General features: G+C 38.6%; 1 protein-coding gene and 1 long non-coding RNA gene across 8 annotated transcripts in view; one reads left to right on the top strand and one right to left on the bottom strand.

Annotated features, from left to right (window-relative positions):
• LOC105252044 (basic-leucine zipper transcription factor A) overlaps window positions 1-24,163 on the top strand; it is an 88,805-nt gene that overhangs the window by 12,763 nt on the left and 51,879 nt on the right. For 6 of the 7 annotated variants that reach the window (XR_003123458.1, XR_003123459.1, XM_025412963.1 and 3 more), the window contains one exon: window positions 23,132-23,158. The exons of the other annotated variant lie outside the window; for it this stretch is intronic. Coding sequence is in view for 1 of the 6 variants with exons in the window: in XM_025412963.1 (XP_025268748.1) it covers window positions 23,132-23,158 (27 nt within the window). In the remaining 5 variants the exon portion in view is untranslated. The remainder of the gene's footprint in view (window positions 1-23,131; window positions 23,159-24,163) is intronic. 7 annotated transcript variants of the gene reach the window in all.
• LOC112639356 lies at window positions 6,416-9,008 on the bottom strand. Its single transcript, XR_003123460.1, has 4 exons — window positions 8,994-9,008; window positions 7,338-7,773; window positions 7,150-7,214; window positions 6,416-6,441 (listed from the first exon to the last, which is right to left on the bottom strand). It is a non-coding gene; the product is annotated as an uncharacterized LOC112639356 (long non-coding RNA).

Below are 24,163 nucleotides of genomic sequence, written 5' to 3'. Positions count from 1 at the left end.
AAGGTATAATTTTGTAATTTTTTTGCTTGCATTATTTTAATTTATAATATTTATTAAATGATGTAAAAGTTGTTAGAAAGAGAGAAAGAGAATTATTTTGTATTTATTTTAATATTATTATATTATTATAAATATATGAGATACATGCGCATTACATATTGTATATTATTTGTGCGTGCGTCGTATATATTATAATATAATTCATATATTCTAATAGCTCATATTTCTATAATATCGTTAAATATACATATTTACGAATAAAAAAATATTCTAAATAAGCGAAATAAATTTGCATATAATTAAATACAACGCATAACGCACGTACAAATATAATAAATATTAAATTAAATTAGAAAAAGTTGAGAGAAATCCGACATGGTCTCAGGAATTTCATTAAACTGATGCGATAACCTCTTGTCCGAGTCGGCAACATCCAACTATCGCGCTCGCCGTTATTTTTTCCGACCATTATCGGCGAGCTTTTCGAACGCGGACTGTTCGGACTGTTCAGCAGTCGCCGGCGATTTCAACCAGTCGATCGCCATAGCGAAATAGACTCGCGAATTGTCCAGCCGGTCGCGCCGGCCGGATATCGATCCATCGAACTGGACCCGCGAGCTACCGTGTCGCGCGGGCCGTCAGACGTAACGGACAGGATAGCAAAAGCCCTCTGGTTCCAGTTGGTACGACGGGTCCGTTCGTACATCCGTCCGTACGTCCATCCGCTCGTACGTCCGTCAGCCCGTCGGATAATACCAGAGTTCACCTAAATATAACTCAGAAGCGGGGAGAAGGCGGAGGGAAGCGTGCGCGGCCGCGCGCGCGCGCGCGCGTCAGCTAGTCGGGTGAACGCGAGAGGAGAAACGGGAAGGAGAGAGGGAGAGAGAGTGGTAGCAGAGGGTGGTAGAGAGAGAGAGCGAGAGAAAGCGAGAGGGAGAGAGAGAGGAGGATGGGCGAGACAAGGAGCTCCCGATTCACCGCTACGCGTCCAGCTTGCACGGCCAGTTGCAGCTGCATGGACATCATGGCCATGTATTATTTTGTAGCATGCTTAATATATACGCTCGGAGAACAGATCGGGCCGAGTTTCGACCGCGGAACGACGAGAATTCGACTTTCCGTAATTGAGCACATATATATACGTTTATACATACACACACTTACGTATATCGCGCCGCTGATGAACTCCGAGTCGATCGATCACCGCGTTAAAATCTTGACGAGGCACGTTAATATCTCCCGCGTGTATAGCGCAACACCGCGAGTCGAATCGCCGATCGATTCGACCGAGCAAAAATGGAAACCTGCGGTCACCTGGTTGTCCTGTATTCTCGAATTATCGTTATTCTACGGTCTTGCGTAAAAAGACGCGAGCTTTCTTGAATCGTGAGCTTTACAAATCTACGGCGTTTCTAGGAATAATTATTATCCAATAGAAATCATTGAAAGAAACTCATTACAAAATTAAGAATCTCGATTAAAAGGAACAATAGTTTCATTTTTTTAATGTAACATTTATAATTTAAAATCTTCGTTGGAATGAATTAAATTTCAATTAGATTTAAATAAAAAATTAAATAAGTTTTATTCGTTTATATATATATATATATATATATATATATATATATATGTATATTGTATCGCATCACATTTAAATATATTTATATATATGTATAAATGTAAAATTCAATTTTGATAAGAACAAATATAGCATCGAAAACTGCACATGTATACATTTTTTCTTATACATTATTATATATTTGTGTACGTATTAAGAGTATATATATATATATATATATATATATATATTTATTTATTTATTTAAATGTGATGCGATACAATGCTAAGATTGTGTAAATAATTAAGCAATAATTCACTGCATCGTTTTTGGATCATGAATATTTTATCTGGTAATTATAGCCAATAAGAGCTTGAGGAACTTGAGTTCTCTCATTACCATAAGTTTGCCGGGATCGATTATCTATGATTATACGCTAAAATTCTTCTAGTATAATCATTCAATGAAACAAGAGATTTTGTAGAAATCATGACTGAAAAATTGTAAAGGTCTTTTTGCAGTTTTCTTAATGATTTTCTAGTCATTTTTCTGACTTTTGAGTTTCAGTTCTTACATTGATAAAAATCGTGACAAATAGAGAATCGCGTTTAATTTCTTATTTCTATCCTCGTACTTTAATCGTTTGATTGTCAATAATATAGTTATTAATCATTCGCGACATATTTTACAAAATATTATAGACGCGACAGAAATAACATCGACTATAATACATAAAAGGAAACATTATTAAAGTATTTATCCATATAACAACAATGTAGGCGATTTTGAATTAAAAATTCACGCGCTTAGTTGTTTTATTTACTTGATTTAATTCTATCAAGTTTTGTGATCGCTTCGAAAACAGTTATATTTCTGACCAATCGCTACACGTTCTCCGAGAAGTCCTCGAGTTCAATCCGATTCACCCTCCAATTCCATTCGCCCGCCATTAGTATGGCGCTAAGCGCCTGGGACGAAAATGCTTGCATATTTATGTGAAATACCTTTAACAACGAAAAACGAGATCAAATTCGATGTAATAAATTCCAACAATTCGCTGCGTATTGCAATCGTTGTCAGCAAATAACAACCTACAAAAACGAACGAGTGTATCGTTTCTCCGTGACCAAAAAACAATGCGATATTGAAATTTCGATTTTTAATTCAGTTATCAGATATCGAGTTCATTTCTCTCTCGTACAGTAATAACAAAGAAAAAAATTTCTCCTGGATACTTTAAAAAAAAATTGTAATCTTTTCTTTTTTGTATGTATGTATGCATATTGTATTATCTTGGCGGGTTTGCTATATTTTCATATCTACGTCGCGAGAGATTATAATATTCATTAAGATTCTTTTTTATCCCGAGAAAGTGTATAATCTCTTTGGCTTATTGAGATTGATGTCGAATGCAGCGCGCGTTTTAGGATCAAGACTATAGCGGTGTTGAACTAAATTTTCTTCCTCATCGATACACTCTAAATCGCCTTCAAGAATATCGAACCAATAAAGCAAAACAAATATAAATAGATATACAGTTTTAGAATATCCGTTCCATTTTACTCTATAATCGTACTGATATAATCGTACTGATTCTACTTAAAATCGTATATCTATATTTTCGATCGAATTAAAATGAAAAGGTATATATTAAAAAAAAATTAATATCGAAAATTAAGATTTAATTTCACATTTATCAAAGGACCTTCCATCGTAAAAGACCCCGAGTTCGCGGGACATTCTTTACGAGGTAGAGCTGTACGTCGAATAATTTGCAGAAAATGTCAAAAGTCTACCAGGTACTCGTTAGATTCATTTTCCAGCAGACTCGCGCTCGCAAAGCGCAAGACGCAGGCGGAGAACGTCGGTAGTTCTCTCGCGGAGCGTCCTTACGTCCCATTCGAAAATAATACGGCGCCTCTCGTTAAATTACCCGCCCGCTCGTTCCGCGTCGTCCGCGCGTAATGCGTCATCCCCTTTCCCTCCCCCACCGCCACCATCCGCCCTCGCCCGCCGCCTCCTCCCCTCCCCACCCCTCCCCCGCCCCCTCCTCTCCTCGCGCGATGTAATGTACATAAATACATTTAATCTCGCTTCTGCTGCCCTCCTGATATTTTTCGAGAGATCGATCGAGCCGCGCGGTCCCACATTTTCCCTGCTAATTCCGAGATCTCGTTTGTGAATTTCGGTCGACGTTGGCGCGTTCCAAAATTGGTATTGGCGATCCCTGGCAGCGCCGAGTTTCTGGCTCGAGCGCCGGGGGTATGGCAGAAGCGCGCTGCTATAATAAAGGCGCACCCCCCCCCTCACCCTCCGCACTTCCCGCGCCCCGCCTCGCCATGTCCCGTCCCGTCCCGTCCCGTCCCGTTGCATCTCGCCACGAAGCTTTACCTCGCCGCGCCGCTCCTCACCTCCCCTCGCGTGCCCCTTTCCGTCCCCCTTCCCATCCCTGCGCCTCACCCCCTGCGCCCCTCGCCTCACCTTGCCACACCATGCCACCGTACCGCTGCCGCGCGCTCGCTCGCTCGTTCGCCTGTTTGCTCGGTCCCGCTTCGCCGGGTGGCGGCGTACCCTCCTCCGACTCTCTCGTCGCTCGCTCGCTCGGAATCGGAAAGGGGAGACCGCGTTGGCACGCGCATGCGCGAGGGTCGAATGGAAAAAAATCGGCCGGGCTGACGACGGGGGATGGTCGTCGTATCGATCGCGCTAACATCGGGGACCGAGAGAGCGCCGGAGTCTACGGGTATAACCGTGAGAGATGCAGCCACGATGACGGCTGGGGCTATACCCCGGCACGAACGAGAGCGAATGACGTACCACCGAATCCTGGAGGACTCGATTATTATGACTTTCAACATTACGACGAGAACGACTCCGGTTCTCTTTCCGCGCCGATGACATCGCGCGCACGAGGGGCGCTCGCCGATATACCGCTATTATTGCCGAATTGATTCGATAACGCGCGCATACGTTGTATTGTCGCTCGATTGGAATTTATCGCTTGCTCTCCGAGCAACGGTGAATCATTAATGAAGAGCGCGTCGGGTACGACTCTGCAGATTCTCGTTTGCATCCTGCGCAAGGTAGCACGCGTTGCCGGTCCCAGAAAAAGCCTCATCCGTTTATACGTTCAACAAAGCGCGCAACAAAAGTCAGGGTCGACGTCGCACGATCGCGTCCGATGTTGCCCGAAGTTGTGGCGCGATTGCGAGGAGGATAGGGACAATACGGAGAGAAATGGAGAGATAGAGAGGAACCGAGCGAATAGAATGTTGCCAAGGGGGTGGGAAGGAAGGGAGGGTGGATGACGAGGAGGGAAGCGCGTTCGACGCACGATGGATGCAACGGACTAAAAATCTCGGATATTTTCGGCCACGTTCGTCCGCCGTCGGATGTAAAATTTATACAAAAATACAAACGCGCGACGAATATTAGCCGGCGTTACGTATGTTATAACCGAGAGAGCAGTCCGCGATAAATTCTCGACTTTGTTCGACATTGACTGGCGTTGCATCCGTGCATCTGCGACCGCAGCGCCGTAATGTAATAAAAAGCTGTAATATTAATCGTAGCAAAAACTGGATAATTATTCACAATTCTGACGACGCGAAATGCGCGAACCATGAAATGGCGCTAGCTCCCCAAAATATTGATAGATATCTGTCAAAAAGTCAATCGTAAACCAAGAAGCAGGGACGTTTAATATCGGGATGGTCCCGGGGTCACAATGTGAAAAACCTCTTCACTAATGAGAAACATCAATTTTAACGCCATTTATTTGCGAGGAATTATAAAATATAAATTTTAAAAATGTAGATTTACCTAATGTATAGGATTTATATAATGTTTATTTTAAATAGATGAATTTATTCAGGCTTCCATTGCAGCCATATTGGATTATAGCATATCTAAAATGAATAGTCATATTTTTATTTTATACTATACTATGTATATGTTGAAATAAATTATTTTTTTCTATATCACGTCATAATTCTTATTTGATGCAAATATAGAGATTTACAAAACATTACTAATAGATGACCGTGTGAACATTGATCACCATAAAATCATATAATCTAATATGACTATAATAAAAGGTTGGAAACCTTAATATAAATTTCATACATTTTAGATTTAGATTTGACGATAATTAATTTCAACATTAATATTATACTACGTATAAACTTATATTTTGATCACACAGTACACAAGTAGATTTATTATCACATCCGATACATATATATATATGTTGTGTGTGTATATGTCTATATTTTGTATGCTACTATTTATTTATTATGATAGACGCGATATAAATTAAAAAGCGGGTACCATAATCGTGAAAATAATTGTTACAAGCTAAAAGAGTATTGTCGAGTATTGAAGAGTATTTGCAAGTTTGCAGATATAATCAAGGTATATGTTAGATATAGCATATATTATTTTTATCTTAGAAATTATTTCAAAGTGAAGAGACAAAATAACAAAAATCGATTTTTTTAAAAAAGAGCAATTATTTTTCCTCACTTTTAGATACAATATATCATACAAATTAAATGTGATTTAAAAATATATTAAATTCTAAAATGTATTATAAATTATTCATCTTGTGACTATATGATTAAATATACATGAGATTTTTTGTTAGATAGAATGGATATAGCATAAATAAAATATGTTCTAAATGTCTTTTTCTCACAATATTCTTTTATTAATACAGTTTTGTAATAAATTATTCAGACAATAAATGCATCAAAAGTTTCTTTCAAAGATATTTTACTTTTTATTGGATTATTTTGAAGGTGCCATGTATATTCTAAACTGCTGCTATATCATTTGCTTTGCTGATTAATGTTTTTGCTATCTTCTGCTTCCAAATTGAAAATCTGTAAAAACCACATACTTTTACATTTTCTTATATAAGAAGGAAAAATATGGATTAAAATGATTAAATTTCTTTCGAATTTGTATAAAATGTCAGATATTTCAAACACATATATTTCCTTATTTATTACAATTTGTCTGGCACACAAATACATACAACATATATACGTTTAAAAAAATTTATATGATTAAAAAAACATGTATATATATATATATATATATATATATGTATATATAAGCTGTCTTTAATTAATTTAATTATAAAAAAAATTTAAAAATTATAAAAATTTAATTATAAAAATGCAATTAATATACAATAAACATGTACATTATTTGTTTTTTTTTTTGCTTTTTAAAAAAAGATTTGGATAATTTTGATGCGATTATAGGAAATTTATTTTTTATATTTGATCATCTCATAATTCTTTATTGTAAAACAGAGAAACATTTAGAATATTATAAAATTTAATTAAATTATATAATAAACCAAATGTTTTTGAAAAAAGATAATATTTTTGATCCATTATTTATGCTTTTCTTTATATAATTTCACATTTAATACAAAATAAAAAGTAAAACAAAATATAAACAAATTGAAACAGTATCATAAAAAAACGTTATAATAATATAATAAAAATACAGAGATATCAATAAATTTTTTGATAAAAAAAAATTTAATATATTAAAAAGTAAAAAATAGAAATACTTACATTGCTTATCAAGGTACTCCATGAAATCTTTCAAACTCGATATCCTCAGAATCAATCTCATCTATCTGAAATAAAACGTATATCTCTGTAATAAACTTATTTTTCTATAATGTGCGTAAGTGATATATATATATATATATATATATATATATATATATATATATAGATATTTATAAAATTGTACGTACATGTCAATCATAGCGTGATCCTTACATCAGCCAAGTGCTTCTGAATCTCGCATTGTCGCTTGTCCCATGTCCTGGTGTTATTTCAGTGTTATTTCTGATAAAGCAGCGCAATTTGCGCGACCGTACGTATCCCGTGGAGACTGTCGCATGGCGTAGCAGCGCGTTGCCATTTTCATTTAACGCGTCACGCCGCCGCCGTCGTCGCCACGCGAGAGACGAGCATTCGGTACACCGCGAATGTGACAGCCGGACCGAACGCTTCGGTTAAGGTCGAGCGAATTCGGTCCTCGTCGGATTTAAATATCGGCCGGAAATAGGACCTCCGTTCACTCGCGCAGCATCGTCGAGGAGGGAGAGGGGGAGAGGGTGAGGTAGGAGGACCGCAGGAGAAGATCCTTTCGGCGACTCTTAAGCAGGATCACGCGCATTGTAGACTCTAGAATTATAACAGTAGAATTATAACGATACTTTAACAGCGTATTTTTCTTCTCGAGATATTTCTAATATATTAAACAGCTAAAGTTTTATATTATGAGTACGCTTTCGAAATATTTTTTTTATTTTTCTCGAATCTGATTCTGCAGTACTCTTTCGCGCAAAGACTCTTACCTTTATACATATATAAAGCATATCTGTCATATACGTATTCTTTTTGATTAATTTGAAATTGAATTTTCCCCTTTCTCTTGTAATGGCCTCTAAATTTTTCAACAAAAATATTGAGAAATTAATAGTTTTTAAATCAGCGATTAAAAATTAAGAATATTTCGAAGAAGAAAAATAACATATTAGAAATGCAAAATCCATATCTAATTTGAAGAGAAACATTTTTAATTTTAGAATTATTTAAAAAAATATCTAATTTTTTGAAAATGACAAACTTAAATAATAATAATTTTTATCGATACTTTTGATGAGGAAAAAATCCTTAAATGTAAAGGATGAACCGGTAAAAGGCTTTGTGTAATAATTATGAAACCTGTGTGTGTAATGGATAAGACTTCAACCGTAGTATTTAATGTTAAAACTGGTCAAAATATGAAAGCAAATATTGTTTTCAAATGTTTTCAAATCGTAAAAATATATTATCTTTCAAAAAAATCTATTATAAAATACGAAAACGATAAAAAGATAGTTTTATACATTTGATTTCTCTTAAATAATTCTCTTAAATAATTGGCAGTACTTTCTACTCCTTTGAGAACGAGGAACTTTGCCAAAAATAAATATAATGTAATAGCATTATTTGTAAAATATATAGAAGCCAAGTACAAATAATAATAGCGCTTGGTGGTAGTAACAGTACTGACGTAGACGATAAAATCAATTGGAAAAGAAGATGAAAGAAAATTGAAAAAAGAACGGGGTATCTCAGCCGCTGGTCTCAATAACAAATTTTTTCGGTTATGTATATATATATGTATTTTGTTCTAATTAAAAATCTCTGTTAAAGTAAACATGAAAAAATATAATAATAACTCAAAATTATATACAAAAAGATGATTATATATTAGAAAAAAGAATTAGTGATATCTGGCAATCATCAATCAAGGATAAATGGTGATTTCTTAGAGCCTGAAGCAAATAATACTTATATATAAATATGATTTGCGATGTTGAGACACACACACACAATCACGTTTTCCTTTTACTCACATTATATAAAAAAGAACCGACAAATATTTCCCAACAAAAATTATTATTCTTATACTTGCTGGACTGAAGCTCATATTTCATTGATTTTCACATACGTCTATCGCTATGCTATTCGTTGACAGAAACTGAGTCATGAGTCAAGAAAAATATCGCGAACAATACTAAGCATATTCCGATGTGCAAACAATACATTACGCATGCGTATCAATAAGACTAACAATGAATCCGTTCTGCGAATATCCGGATATTAAGATAGCCGGATATTAAGGTGGTACAGCAGCAGCCGCTAGAAACCGAGCGAGCGTGACTATACAGGTTCTTCAGGTATGTACGGGCCAGGTGGAAACGTACTTGCGAAGGTAAACGGGATCTCTTCACGCTCGACCTCGTCCCAACTTCGATTCGCAACCAACGATCGACCAATGATCGACGAGAGTCCGCTCGCGAATTATCACATGTTTACGTACGCAAGGCTGTATGGATTTATTCGTATACGCGACACTATTGTTACTGCACATGGTTACGTTGGAAATCTATCGCGAAGCGAGTAACTACGAGACGCGTACATTCTGCGGTTAACCCTGAACTACTCTACGGGGTGTTTACGAACTACATCTGGATAGGCTTAATTTGCAACGTAGTTGTAAAGCTAACGTAGAGTCAATTACTTCTTAATGTAAATGTCGATCGATATTTTTGGACGGTGGAAAACGTTTCCAGTGAATTATTCCCAGTGAATGTCGAGATGCAAAATGTAAAGAAGCTTAATTTTTCATCTAACTTCAAATATGTGAGAGCTATTTTTTAAAACATAACGCAACGAAGCGAATGTAAACAAAAGCTGTTGATACTAAACGTTGAAAGATGCATCAAGTTAAAAGAAGGATTCATTTTTGCCATCATTAATTTTGCGAGAAATAATTAATCATGCACAAAAACTTTCTCCGCATAAACTTAGAGGCTCATTAGGCCTTCTGATACAGAATCGCGCGATAAGAATCTTTGAAAGTGAGTTAACGGCGGGCGTTATTAGTGCGACAAGGTGAAACCCAGGGGCAGAAATGTCTATTGATTTTTCGAAGAAAACTCGGCATCCCTTCTCTTGGATCCGCCGCCGCTAACCTACATTCGAGTTATAGCGGCGGTACGAAGTCTGATAAAACGCGTCCGATAATGAGACTCGCGGCGTATCGCGTCGAGATAGGAACGCGTTGCTTTTTTCCGATGAAAAAACAGGCTTGTCGCGATTTTTCTAATGCACGTCTGAACTTTTCTCTCCGCTTTCTCCTTCGCTAAAAACAAGGGAGGGGAGGGGGGGGGTGAAAGAAAGAAAATTAAATCGACATGACGAGCGAGGGCGATATCGCGACTCTCGCCGATCGTTCGAATTTCGTTGGTTCCGTTGAGCGACGTGGCACCCTTTAAACCGTTCCCGTTTTCGGGGGTGAACACGCCAGGATACCAAGCAACGAAGAGGGCGACTCGGTCGCAACCCCCCTTTCGTACTCGCGCCGAGGGGGATCGATCCGCGTTCGCTCTGCGCACCTACCCCTGCGGCAAAACCCAAATCCGAATCCCGCTCGAAGAGCAGGAGCAGCGCCGGCTAAAATCGCCCGCGTTTTTAGCCGGGGTGAATTTTCGACGCGCTGATTAAGCGAGATGATCTATACGATTGTTTGACATTTTTGTTAAATTAAATTCATCAAAACCGATGTAATTTCAATGAGTTTAACTAGATGCGGAGAACAATCTCTATGTTTGTTGTCGGCAATGAACGCGATGATTGTATCAATTACAATCTATACCTATATAATGAGAGAATACTGTAAATACCAAACGGGTATAATAAATAAACCTAAACTACAATAAATTACATTGTACAATCTTCGTTCATTGTCGCACAAAATTATCCCCGCTGGTGCAATCTAACTCCACCTTAGGATATTGCAAGAGCGCTATTAGTAAAACGACATTACGTTCCCTTGGGATCGTAGTCATCAAAAAAGTAGTAATCAAGTGGCGACTATATAAAATGTAATTATATAATGTGACGAAATATGACAATAGTTAATTCATTTTGAACGTCGAAAGCATTGATTGCGAATAGATGGATTAATTTATGCGGAAAAATTATCTTTCTCTGTTTTTTCTAGAGCGTAGATTGAGAAAATTGAATTAGTTATTGTCGGGTAAAAGATGAGACAAGTCGTGAGAAACATTTTAGTTGAGTTGACTTTGGGCAGGCTCCGCATGTATTTGTGTTATAAATTTCTGCGCGGATAAACCGCGAGAGTTCCGACCGCACACGCGCACTCTGGTCGCTCGCGGAGAGTGTATCGGATGGTCCACCTCGAGTTCGAGCATTCTAGCTGGAAAATTTACAATCGAGTTCGCGGAGAGTTGAAGATTCGCGAAAGGCTATGGTTCCGTAAGGGCGTGCGATCGATACGGAAAAGTTCTTCGAAATCCTGAGCAAAGCTTCACCTCGACTACTATTTCATGTAATTGCAATCATCAAATCTAGACCGGATTCTATTCGTGCCTCATTTTCTACGAGCCTCAGGACATAAGTTTTCTAGATGAGTTTCGCGAAAAGTTGATCTTAATTTTGTCAGGAAATAAACAAAAAAATTAATGCGCTAACGTCTTATAAAATAGAAGATTCCTATTCATATATATCTATATAATAATTTTAGTTAAAAATTTCTTGAATTTTAACCATCGATGATACTTGTCCTTTTCCTTAGTTAACTTTTCCGATAATATAAAAATCTTTCAAACTATAGAGCACTAAAGAGAACGTGATTTCAGAAGAGATGTTCATCATAATCAATGAAAGAGGACAGGATGTACACTCCCTTCTTATAGTTTCCTAAAAAAAGAAATCGATTGTAAGATAATAACTTTTTTCCGAGTGCAATCAATTATATTCTTTATTTAGAATATTTGTGTCCATGCCAATTTTAATATATCAAGATATAAAGGCGAAATAGCCAATAAATTTTATCCAATATATAGAATGAAAAAAACTCAAATAATACATACATTATTTTATATCATCATAGATATATATATTTTTTTCTCTAAATAAGTAGAAATAAAATTAAATGAGCGCGAAAATTAATATTAAAAAATATTTTTTATTTTATAAACGTTATCGTAGACAATTTCCGAGCATAAAATTTTAAATAATATGCCATATAAAAAAATATAATAATCTACATAACAAATTCTACTTATAGATATTTAGCAGTAAAGGATTTGATTTTTTATTGTCAACTTTACGCGTGTATCCCCATGCGTGAACGAATAATTGGGTTAAAAAATATCAAAACGAACATTCAATTTCACGTGTTCATCGGACATTTAGTTGCGAGGGATTGCGTAAACGAAAGAACAAGAGAGGATCAACAAGCGTGAGTAGATTGGGGAAGTAGAAAGTTGTTGATAATCAAATAATTTTCAGGAATCGCGAATAAATCGAGGGGTTTGCGCGCTCGGCTCGTGTGCATTTTCGAAATTCCAGGAAGAGAGCCATTTTACATACGAAATTAACGTTGCGCACGCATATACTCTATATATGCTGCGTATAACTATTTCAATCCAAACGAATCGAATACATAGCTCGAAAGTCCATTCATCGTGGTGTTCATCTCGATATATGTGTGTGTATATGTGTTTGTGTGTGTGTGTGTGTATGCGTGTGTGTGTGTATGTATATGTGTATATATATATATATATATATATATATATATATATATATATATGCTGTTCATGCATCATTGATAGATAAAAATGCATCAAACACGCATTCTCTGCCTGTGATATCGGAACATCTTTTCATCATGATGTATTAGTGGTATAAATTCGAAAATTAACAAGTACAAACGGATATTTCGCAATTATATGAATTGTATATTTCTACAGTGACGAGTAATCCGAAGAAACGAGTGTGTGAGAACGATAAAACTGACCTAATTAATAGTAAACTTTATAATTTTCTGTTTTAGAAGATTAAGTTGATCGTCACTATAATGCAATTTGATATTATATATGTGAATCTTTATTTTTTTTAATACTAGTCGATTTAATATAAAGCTATCGCGCTAGATTAATAACATTTACAACAATTTGTTCATAAAGATTTCTATATAAGAATATGACAGTCCCTTTCCCTTCCTATTTACTCATTTCTTCAATTATAACGTTGCGCATCGTTTGACTCTTCCATTTTTAAAGCGCCACTCTCCGTACTTTAATATCCAATTCTATAGAGAACATATTTTCTGAATTATCACATTTTCAACGAAAGATGAAAAGTAGATAAAGGATGAAAAAAAATAAATTCAATTATTAAACAATTTTTTTTTGAAAAATCCTATAAATCACCAAAATAAAATGAAGTTTTATATAAGATATAATAAGAGCAAAAAATAAAATTTTTCCACAACAACAACACGTAAATTCAACTACAATAAATTTATGACATTATATATTCTTATTGTTTTATTAAAAAATTAATAAAGCTTTGTACAATTCTTGTTTGTTCAGAGATATAATATATATTATATAATATAATTATATAATATAATTTATGAATGCTTTTGTAGGAGGCACGTGTCGCCCGATGGTTTACATTGCGGAAAATTTCTCAGCTACTGCCAAGTTAACGAGAGATCCGTGCGATATGCATCTGACGTTACATCTTCGTATTTTGCGCCGTGGGCGTTACACTGCGTGTCAATATATTTTTCTCGCCACGTTCCGGTTTGTCCGCATTTCGCGTGTAATCAGCGGCGTCGAAGCCCCACGCCGGTATCGCAGTCAGCTGGCATTACGGTTAGTCGGTATACGAGTCTGGTCGGTATTGCAGAATGTCGATAATAGGCCGCCCTCGCTTTTATCCAGCGGAATTGCGCCCGTCGATAATTCGTAGGGACGAAAGGCGGGAAATGGAAGAAGCAAGGGCGAAGAAGGTGACAGGTAGAGAGAACACGAGGAGGATCGTCAGGATGAGGATGGGGATCAGAAGGTGGTAGAGGATAACGCGAGCGGTTGGAAGGATAGACTGGAGAGGATACGGCGAGAGAAAGAGAGAGAGAGGAAACAGGTAGGGGTAGAAACGCGTTTGTAGAGAAGAGAGAGGAAGAGAGAGAAAGAGAAAGAAAGCGAGATGGCGTGGAAGGGTTTGAGTGGTAGGGAGGGAGGGAAAGCGAGATGAAGGTGGGAGATGAGCGAGAGACCACGGGGCGAGATGGAGCGGGTCTGAGAGGAAAAGGGGTGGAGGGCGGGATGGGTTGGACGATGTCATTTTAGATATTCGATGGAACCTGCACTGTGCGAGCACGTTGGTAATACCGCGCACACAGACGGTGCAATAAAGAAGATGATGTCTGGGAAGAGTAGGAATTATACGCGGTTGACGCGTGGGAGATTGGTTCTGTGACTTCTAATTTTAATTATAGGAGCATATAAACTCGCATGTACGGAGGACAACTTATTATTTGAGGGCAACTGTTATACTTGCTATATTACATGTATGCAAAAATCACAATCGCTTGAAAATCGTTAGAGTCCATCGTACTGACTCGTGCTTGCTCAGTCTCATCCTCCAGCCTTACCCAAACTTTGTTCTTCTATCTATGTTATGTCAGAGACTATAATTTAGAAAGAGACAGAATTCTACTATTGAATTTATTTAGTCGAGATTCGTTGAAGCTTGTTACGTAATTTTAAAAAATCACAACTCGTCAAAAACTATTAAAATTGTTTATGTCAAAACTGTTTAGTTCTAGCGTTTTCCAGAATAAAATATTATTTTTTCTGTTTGTCGTATCAGAAGGTATTTTACAAAGGATTATGGAAATCGCTGTCTCTATACAAATAATTAATTAATCAAAATAAAATTTTAGATGCATAATCTTCTAATATATGTTTGTAAAAATTGAAATAATGTAGAAAGATAATTTTGATAAATTTATTTTAAGCATTATATTTTAAAAGAAAAAAGGTTTTTTAAAAATTACTAATTATAAAAGAACCTCTAATCTAACGAAAATATTAGAATATAACACAATAAGTGAATATTGCATGATCCATTCAAAGATATTTAAATTAAAAATATCCAAATGTATATTCAAGATTTAATAATTCAAAAGATTGTTGTATAAATTATGGCAAACGTTATGAATGTCGATATATGTATAATTTAATTATTCCATAATCATTTAAGATTTTTTTTCTCTCTTTCTATAAAAATTTCTCGATATACACTCATTATATATATTCGCAAACATATATTTGCACAATGTAACGTATACAAGCGATTGCAATGGAAGAAAACACTCAACTGATTTATCCTAAGCAAATACTGCTTTACCGCATACGTCATAAACAAGATGAATAGTACGATATGCCATCTAATTGACTTGATGTATATTGTTGTTCGGCAAACTAGGATTCATCAAATTCGAGTTTTTATATAAATATTTCTTGCACGAATAATAAATGGCAACTTCAAAAGGATAAAGCTTTGAGATATTCTTTGAACGTTCTTTGATAGCTGCTCATTTTATTGCTCATTTGATACAACTAATGTCATCGTATGAAAATGATGTTCACGAAGCGACTTTTTTAAACAGTACGTCGTGCGAGCTTGGTTTAATTTGACCAAAGTACAGTTTTTTAAAGAGACATATCGTACTTTCGATCGTCGACTTTCATCGACAGACTTTTGTCCACAACGTTTGCGCGCCATGCGTCGAGCGGTCACGCGACATGAATTATAGTCCGGCGGGATGTATTAATGATCTTTAGTTATTCGCGCCGCGCGATCGAACTTAAAACCCGGCGAGATGAAATTTACCGTAGGTCATGGTGGTCCTTAACCGCACGCTTCTTATTAACGATCTTGCTTTAAAGGTCCGTGGAGTACGCCTCTTACACGTGTGACAAATTACACTCGCTACAAGCTTAGTATAATAACAATGATTGAAGAAGAAAGACCGATTCGAGAGAGATGAAGAAGGAGAGGGAAAGAATCATCTATTCGTAATCCTAGAACACAAATTTTCTCTATTAATAAATGTCAATGTACAGAAATTTAATATAATGTATAAAAAAAATAACTCGAGAATTATTAATATGTTTATAACTGATTGTCAGTTACTGTAAATCGATTTTTATAATGAATTGATGATTAATTGACGTGTCATAAGTCGTCACCTTTGCACCATCTTTTGTCTTTATTGTTGCTATCATCTAACTCAAAATAATTATCACTCAAATAATTATTCTAATAATTATGTATTTTCTTCTTACTTATAGTTTTAATTTCCTGCAAATAATCAGAGTGAATTATATCATGTTATAAATTAGAAATTAGTTAGGTTAAAAGAGTTTTAAAATGTGTGGACTAAATTATCCATCTATACAATAGAAATAGAATATCTAAAAAAATCTCCACTTTCAGAAAATTGTCTACAATCTATCGAAAAGAATTCGTAGATGCATGTATAAGTTATTCGAGTTACTACTAGGGTTGTTTACATAAGCCAAGCACTGGATGGTATTATAAATAGCTTCGGCCATTCACGAAAATTCATGAAGATATTTATGACAGGTGCTTTGTGTACCTCATTTACATGTCACTTTCGCGTTGAACCTTTCATCCTATCGATACGTCGAACGCGTTTCGATCGCCCTAGGTAAGCCAGAATTCGCAAACGATTCCATGACTGTTTACACGAGGGCGAACACTGGCTGCATTAGAGAGAGCGAGGAAGGGAAAAGGAAAAAAGAGAATTTCAGCCCTCTGGCGGACTCTCTTCCTCCTCGCTAGGGTCCGAGGTGTGCCAAACAATCGGCCGTTCGAAAACAATTTCGCGGGCCGATACATATCTCGGCGCGGCACCGGTACAATCGAGCCGCGGTAGTGGAGGAAGTCGGCGCGGCGGTAAAGAGAGCCCAGGGATTCCGAAAACGCCTCATCTCACCTCGCCTCGCCTCGTCCCGCCGTGTTGTAACGACGGAGACGGCGATAAAAGCGGAGCGCGGCGGCGGGGGCGGGGGCGGAATCGCACGCCCTCGTAAATAGAGTCGCGGGTCCATTCATGAGTTCGGCCAGAAGCAGCCTGGCGCGCTCGTGCGTACACGCCGGAAAAGTCTTTTTCTCGGTGTGTTTTACGGGAGGTCAGGGTTACAGAGGCGGAAAGAGAGAAACGTGGCAGGGGGCGAAGGAGATGGGGGAGGTGAAGGAGGAGGAGGAGGGGGTAGGACGAGAGTTTTACGTGCGACTACTACGAGCTCTCTACGATATTCGTATGCGCTCTCTTTTTTTTTTTCCCTTTGTGTTTTTCTATGCGCTAGCGGCGTGTCGTTGCGGATAGAAATTAATTCGGAGTGATGCCGCCGACCATCGCGGACCGTTTCCCATGAATGGATCGAACGATTGAATCGTCCATCGTCGTGATATCATAGTGTTCGGTCGATGTTAGAAACAATCGAAAGTGAAAAATCGAAAGTAGGATTTTTTTATTATAATAGTTATATATTTAATTCTATATCGAAACGCAGGATACAATGAATTTTACGCGCATTTTAGATAGATTTGAAATTTTTTCAAATTTTTCCCCCGCGGCACTATTCATGTACCCGCACACACGTTCGATGAATAATTAATGTCCTGGAACAATAACAATATATTAAATCGATTTAGACTAAATAAACTTAACAGTAATGAGAGTAGAAATTGTTAAAACGTAGTAAAACACAATTTATCACGTATAATGAGAGGTTCAGCTGCCTCTTCACATAATTTTACGAGATATTTCAACAGTTTCCCGTGAGGAGAGAAACATGACGTTGCTTTCGAAAAGTTTAATCTTTCGCATGAGATAAATGTTTACTTTTAATATTATATCAATAATTGTACTCATCCAGCAAGAGAGAGAGAGAGAGAGAACATTGCTTTTTCTAATATTTTCTCTTCTAAATTAATGAAAAGTGTACATCAGTATACACACGCATATTCACTGTTCTAGAATTATCACTCTGCAGAGATTGCGAGAGATTGCGAGAGATTTTTAGTATTTCACGCCAATTTAAAAAATAATTTCTCGGATATCATAGTATCAAGCTGTTAACCAGCTGTCTAAAAGCAAAGTATCGATGCATAAAAGTACGAAAAATAATTACGTACGAAAAATTTATTGATATCTGAAGTATCTGTAATCGCACGCGTGCCATGCATTCTTTCACTTGTATGTCGCAGTCGAGATAGACTCCGAGCTTCGAAACGACTTTATCGCAGATAAAGATAGCCTTATCACCCTCGACACGCCGATAAGATGCGTCGCGTAGAACTGTCGACGTACTCGGCTTCCTTTTTCTCTTTTTACACTAATAATCATCTTAGAATTATAATCAATATATACATATATACATAGAATGAAGCTTTAGGCCCACCGGAAAGCATCTCTTAAGAGGTTGAGAGTGATAATTTGTTTCGATTAGTACTTTTTATATTTTACGACATTTTTTTGTTAGAAGATAATAGAATAATGAAGCCATCGAATGAAACAAAACAGGTATATCTTAACTATCTATTATTAGACTCATATAGCGTAATACAATTTCTTTTTTCAGGGAACAAAAGCTATTAGAAATTATTCGATATATGATAGGATTGTTATGACGAAACAAGCTATCGATTAATTGGACATTGGTATCAAATGACATTCAATACCGCAATGATGTATAAATACATAAAAATAATTATATAAATATATAAAAATAATGACTGTATTAACAAAAAGAAATTATTTTTCCCACAAAAATCATCATAAAATATCGAACGCGCGTTTACAGGGAATAATTGGCGATAATTATTTTAATATCATTTATATAATAAATGAGATAAAAAAATGTACATTCATAAATAAAAGGAAATGCGAAAACTCTCGGGCAGTCTCTGTAAATATTCCGGAGATGCAAATTTGTCTGTATCTCTCTATGTATGCAAATATTCTTCCATATTTCTGCATATCTTGGCAATTTCTGCATATCTTGGCAAAATTGACATTCTCTGATAACTATAATCCACATCCACACGTGTAAATTCATCACTATCTATCGTATATACACGTCGAGAATATGGTTGTCTATTGTCAGACCTATCCTGTATCTAGTTATCCGAAAGTATCGAAAGCAAAATCGACACTTTGATACAATCGCGCGGGCACCTTGCTCATTAAAATATTTCGTCCTGATTGCTCGTTCGGCCGTCCCTCCCTGATTGCTCTCGTATTAGCGCTCTAAGTCATGCGCCGATAACAATCAGCACGAGCCGCTCTCGGCGAATGGAAGTCACGCGTATGCACGAGCTGTCGAATTAACCGATTAGCCTACAGCACCTGTCATCGTCCCCGGATGTCGGTGTCACCGGCGCGCCAAGTCGGCCTGTGTTAACAGGTGCCTTCGATTTCGAACAGTGCCGTTCGATTCGAGAATTTTATCTTGTACAAAAGGGAGATTATATATATTTAACCGCATTTGTGTGGTCAAAAATCGTATCATTGCTCGAATCTAAACAACTGTTTGAAGAGAGATAAGCGATTGTATAGAAAAGAATCAACGATAAAAATTATAAACATATATTTAATTTCTTTGTATTTCTTTGTATTTCAAATAAATATATCAGATACATATTTCCGGATAAATGAAGATGTAACAAATTTACGTATCGGTGTTTATCGAAAGCGTTGATTGTTATATAAATATCTAAACTGTAATCTGAATAGGAACATTAATACTATCAGCGCAAGGGTGCTCTTTCTCTCTCTCTCTCTTTCTCTTTGACACTCATTTGGTACTCATCTCGTGGGGTGCGAGAAGGACGTGCTTGCGAAAGTCACAACTTTTGGTATCGCGGAGGCGAAAGGCGGCAATGGCGAGAATGGCGGGAAAATTGAGCTAACCGTCCTGGTATATCTTGTTGCTGCACCGGTGTAATACGGTTTTCACCGGCTCTTTCTCAGAGTTACAGCTAGGCAGAATCGTGCCATAACTGTACACGAACAACGCGCGGATTTCGCGTCGGTTCGACATCGTATATTGATATAACGCGCGATGTTTAATATTTCTAGTTAATCTCAAGCGTTGTTTTTGCGAAATTATAATTTCAACTCTCGGATTCTCATCACAAAGCATTTGAATTTTTTTTCTCAAAAGTAAAAACTGCGATAAATTAAATATCCATTCAACGATATAATTTTAGCGAGGAAAATTTCGAATAAAATTGAGACAAAATGAAGGATTTTTTTCTCGTGATATGCGTCCTTAAATATAATAAATTATAAATATACATCAGAGTACATGTATTTTATATGAATATTTGCAGTATCGATAAAACAATATTTTTGGATACAAGCACTCACAAGCTAATATTCACTTACAGAACTTTTATTAGATATGTGCTAGTTATTCCTTTTTCAAATTTTATTTTCTAAAATATTTTTCTAATAAACTATTGTTTTTTTTGTAAAAAAATAGTGAATACTTTGCAATAGAATAATAAATGAAGAGATTTTGTTTCTAAACTGCTTTTACGTGACGCGTCGAGCGATTCTCGTCTTCCACGTAAAGAAGTCTACCTGGCAGCGGTTTAAGAATTCAGGCCGGAAGTGCACAAGAGTCGCAGCTTTCGAAGACGATCGTAAAACGTCCCGTCAGATCTCCGCCGTTTCCTGATCCCCACCGAGGTATCCTTCGCCAAGTAACTTCACCGAGGCATTAACGAGCGCTTCTAGTCGACGAGAAAGTTCAGCGACGCCTGTGCGCGGCAAATCTCAACGAACTGAATTCTATGGGTGCCTTCGTAAGCGATGCGTACGTTGGGAAATATCGGGAACAATTATACTTTAGAGGGAACAATTATACTTTAGAGGGACCAGAGATCCTATGGCATTTAATCATTGTATATATATTTATATAATCTATCTTGCAATTTGAAATCACGATACGACATTGATAGTTTTCTCTCTGGTCTCGCAAGATGCAGAATTATTTCCGGATACATCAGACAGAGAAACAATCTTGCTATTATGTATGATAGAATTTTTATAGAAATAGTACACGCGTTAAAAATATAGTCGTCATGTAAATTTAAATACGACCTTGCGCTATTAACGAAAGAATCTAACAAGAAGATCGATTCGAGAAACAGAGTATTTATTAATAAATGTTGAGAGAGAGAGAGAGATTGGCGTCAGGTATGAAAACAAAGTGACAGTGTCGTGACGGGAAAAGACGTGCGACTACCGAACGTGGGCGGAAGTGCGGGCGGTATCGTGCCAAATTCTAAATTCCCTTCCATCTCGCGGCCGTGCATGCGCGCCCCGCGTTCGAATAAGGCTCGCGTCCAGAGAGCAAGGACATTCATTGGCCACAATTCATCCGTCGTGCCGTGCCCGGCCAATCGGGCCGGCACTTTCCTCCGGTATTCCCGTCGTCGTCGTCGTCGACGCGCCTGGTATCGCGCGCAAAGGGCCCACCATGTGCATAGATAACGGCGGCGGATTTGCACGCGTACGTCGCGTGCGTATGGACGCGAGGTACGCGCGTACATGCCGGGTAAGTCGAGGCGCGGATTCGAGCGACGCGGCAGTTTCCCTGCTCGGCAACGTCCGCGCATTCTCGCGCCGCGTCGCGCCGGCCAGTTAAAAGTCGCCTCCATGCCGCCCGCTTAGACTCAGCTCGGCCCGCTCTCTCGCTCCGTGGCGTCAGCCGCGGTTAACAACAACCGGACGCGTCGAATCGGCCGACGGAATCGTCAAGCGCGCGAGCGCGCGCGCGCTTTGCCCGGCCGTTTCGAGATTTCATCTCGGCCTCTTGCATTTATATAGTTGTACGCCGTATCGCGTATAATAGATTATTGTTGCTGATACTACTACTCTAGCGCGAGTGCAGCTTTTCGACAACGATCGAGCAACTTTGTCGAGCTTCATAAATCAGATAACTTAGAGAGAAAGATAAAACGATATTTTATTCGAAATTTATTTGACGATTTCAAAATTCTCTTCGTAAATGTCCGTATCGTCTCGAAAACGACTCTCTCGCAGACTAGAAAATTTAATAGGCTATCTAATTTTAAATCGTCTAAAGATAAAATTGTTTAAAAATTGCAGGAATGAGAAAAAAAACAAGTAAAACATTTATGTATAAATTTAGTTGGGATATCTTAATAACTGAAAGAAGCTCGCCGGGGTAGACGCGCGTATAAAGACAATATCGCCGAGTACGCCGAAAATATACAACGGCGCGTCCCTCGGACGCCGTCGCCGTCGCCATCGCTTCCGAGGAGAAACCGAGCTCGACGTTACGCGCGGCGCGGAGCCGCGTCGTCGACGTGCATACGTGTGGCACGCTCGTGTTCTCGGTCTCTGCCGAGACGAGACGAGACGAGACCTCGGGGCCGCGCGCTCTGCCTCGCGGCCGCATACGGAATGACGCGCAAAATTCGCGGAATTGGCCGACGCGGGGAGGTCAGCCGATCGTACAACGACGGCGCACGACCCCCGGCGTCCTTTCGCCGTCGCGGCGTCCCGATGACGCGCCCCTTTTACCCGATAGGGAATAAAAATGTTCCCGGTGAATTTTCTTAGGCTGCGCGCCCTATGGAACGTGGCTCGCGCGTTGTCTGCCCGCGCCCGCCGCCCCCCTCGCCGCTCGGCTACCTCGGCCGCGCGAGCGAGCGAGAGCGAGCCGAGAGGAAGCGAGAGCGAGGACCTCCTCTCGCTCGGCCGTTCTTGCGCTGCGCGCCGTATACAGCCAGCCAGTCAGTGGCGAGTTTCGAACCTAGTGGCGTTAGGCCGACTCCCTCGTGCTCGAGGGCCCCTGCACCGGAGAGACCGAAGGTTCCCCGGTGAAGGCTGTCGCTCGGCGCTCTCGACGCGCTCCTCGAGACCTCCGAGACGCTCTATACCTCGCGTCAAAATTTACTCCCGCGGATTTCTCTTTCCTTTTCTCTCGAGGCTCCTCTTTTTTTTTCCTTTTGCCACGCAAACGTCGGTTTTTTAATATTTAATTGAATATTTCAAAAATCATAATCGACTAACTTCTTCTTTTCTTTTTTCTTTCAGATCAATTCGGCAAACTCTCGTCTCGCGGTAAGTTTATATAGTGTCTCCGATAGATATTATTATTGATTATAGTAGGAGGAGAGAAATATAAAACATAATTTACTGTAAGAGTTTATATAATCGAGCGATTCCTCGAAGGATCGTTCCCCCGATTTTCGCGACGAAGAAGGAAAGAAGCGCGGAAAACGTCGGCTCTTGGTGAGCGAGAGCGCGCGATTACCTTGCCGGCCACAAGGTCCTGGCGTCGCTCAGTGGCGCGATTGACCGTGCTATCTCGGTCGTCTCGTGAGATATTAAACAGCGCCGCGACGAGCCTGCAATCGGTGCGATCTGCGCACGGAGCGCGCGAGTCCGCGAAGAGTCATTTTCGAGTTTCTACCGTTCCGCCGTGTCGTTGAAATATTTCAGGCGGCCGTCGTCGATCCGTTCTCCGATAACTTTCATCGACCGACCGCGCTATCACGGACTTTCTCGGACGGAACGATTTTTCTCGATCGCGGACCTTTCTTGCGTCCTGAGAGAAGGATATTTAATATCGCAAGCTCCCCCTTTCGCGTCACCTCTCGCCTCCCCTCGCGCGAGAGAATCCGCTTCTTTTTCGCAAACGCGATCCGACATTTTTCTCCTTCCCTCTCCTTTCCTCCCGCGCGTTAATAAGCGTCGCTAATCATTCGACGATAAAAGCATTGTTTATATCTGAAAAGCTGCGCACTTGGACAATGAAATTTCCTTTCGCTCGCGGTTTAGAGTGACATACACAGTCCTATACGGTATTCAATTCGATATTAATTATGTAATTAATTTGCGCAGCGTGAATGAAACGTATCCTTTCATTTATATATCAGGTACAGCGAAACGCCAACAATATGGCATTATATGCGTTTGGCGAGCGGACGGATTTTTTTTTTCAAAATTCGCGTCAAGAGCGACGCGAACATATGTTAGCGTCGATACGAAGGATCATCCCTCGGTCGCTCGTTCGTTTTCCCTTTTCTTTCATTAACAGTCGACAATCAGCGTCGCGAGACTTGC

This window comes from Camponotus floridanus, unplaced genomic scaffold, assembly GCF_003227725.1.
Source record: "Camponotus floridanus strain SB8 unplaced genomic scaffold, Cflo_v7.5 scaffold6, whole genome shotgun sequence".
NCBI classification, from domain to species: Eukaryota; Metazoa; Arthropoda; class Insecta; order Hymenoptera; family Formicidae; genus Camponotus; species Camponotus floridanus.
This window is presented reverse-complemented; position numbering and strand designations above follow the sequence as displayed.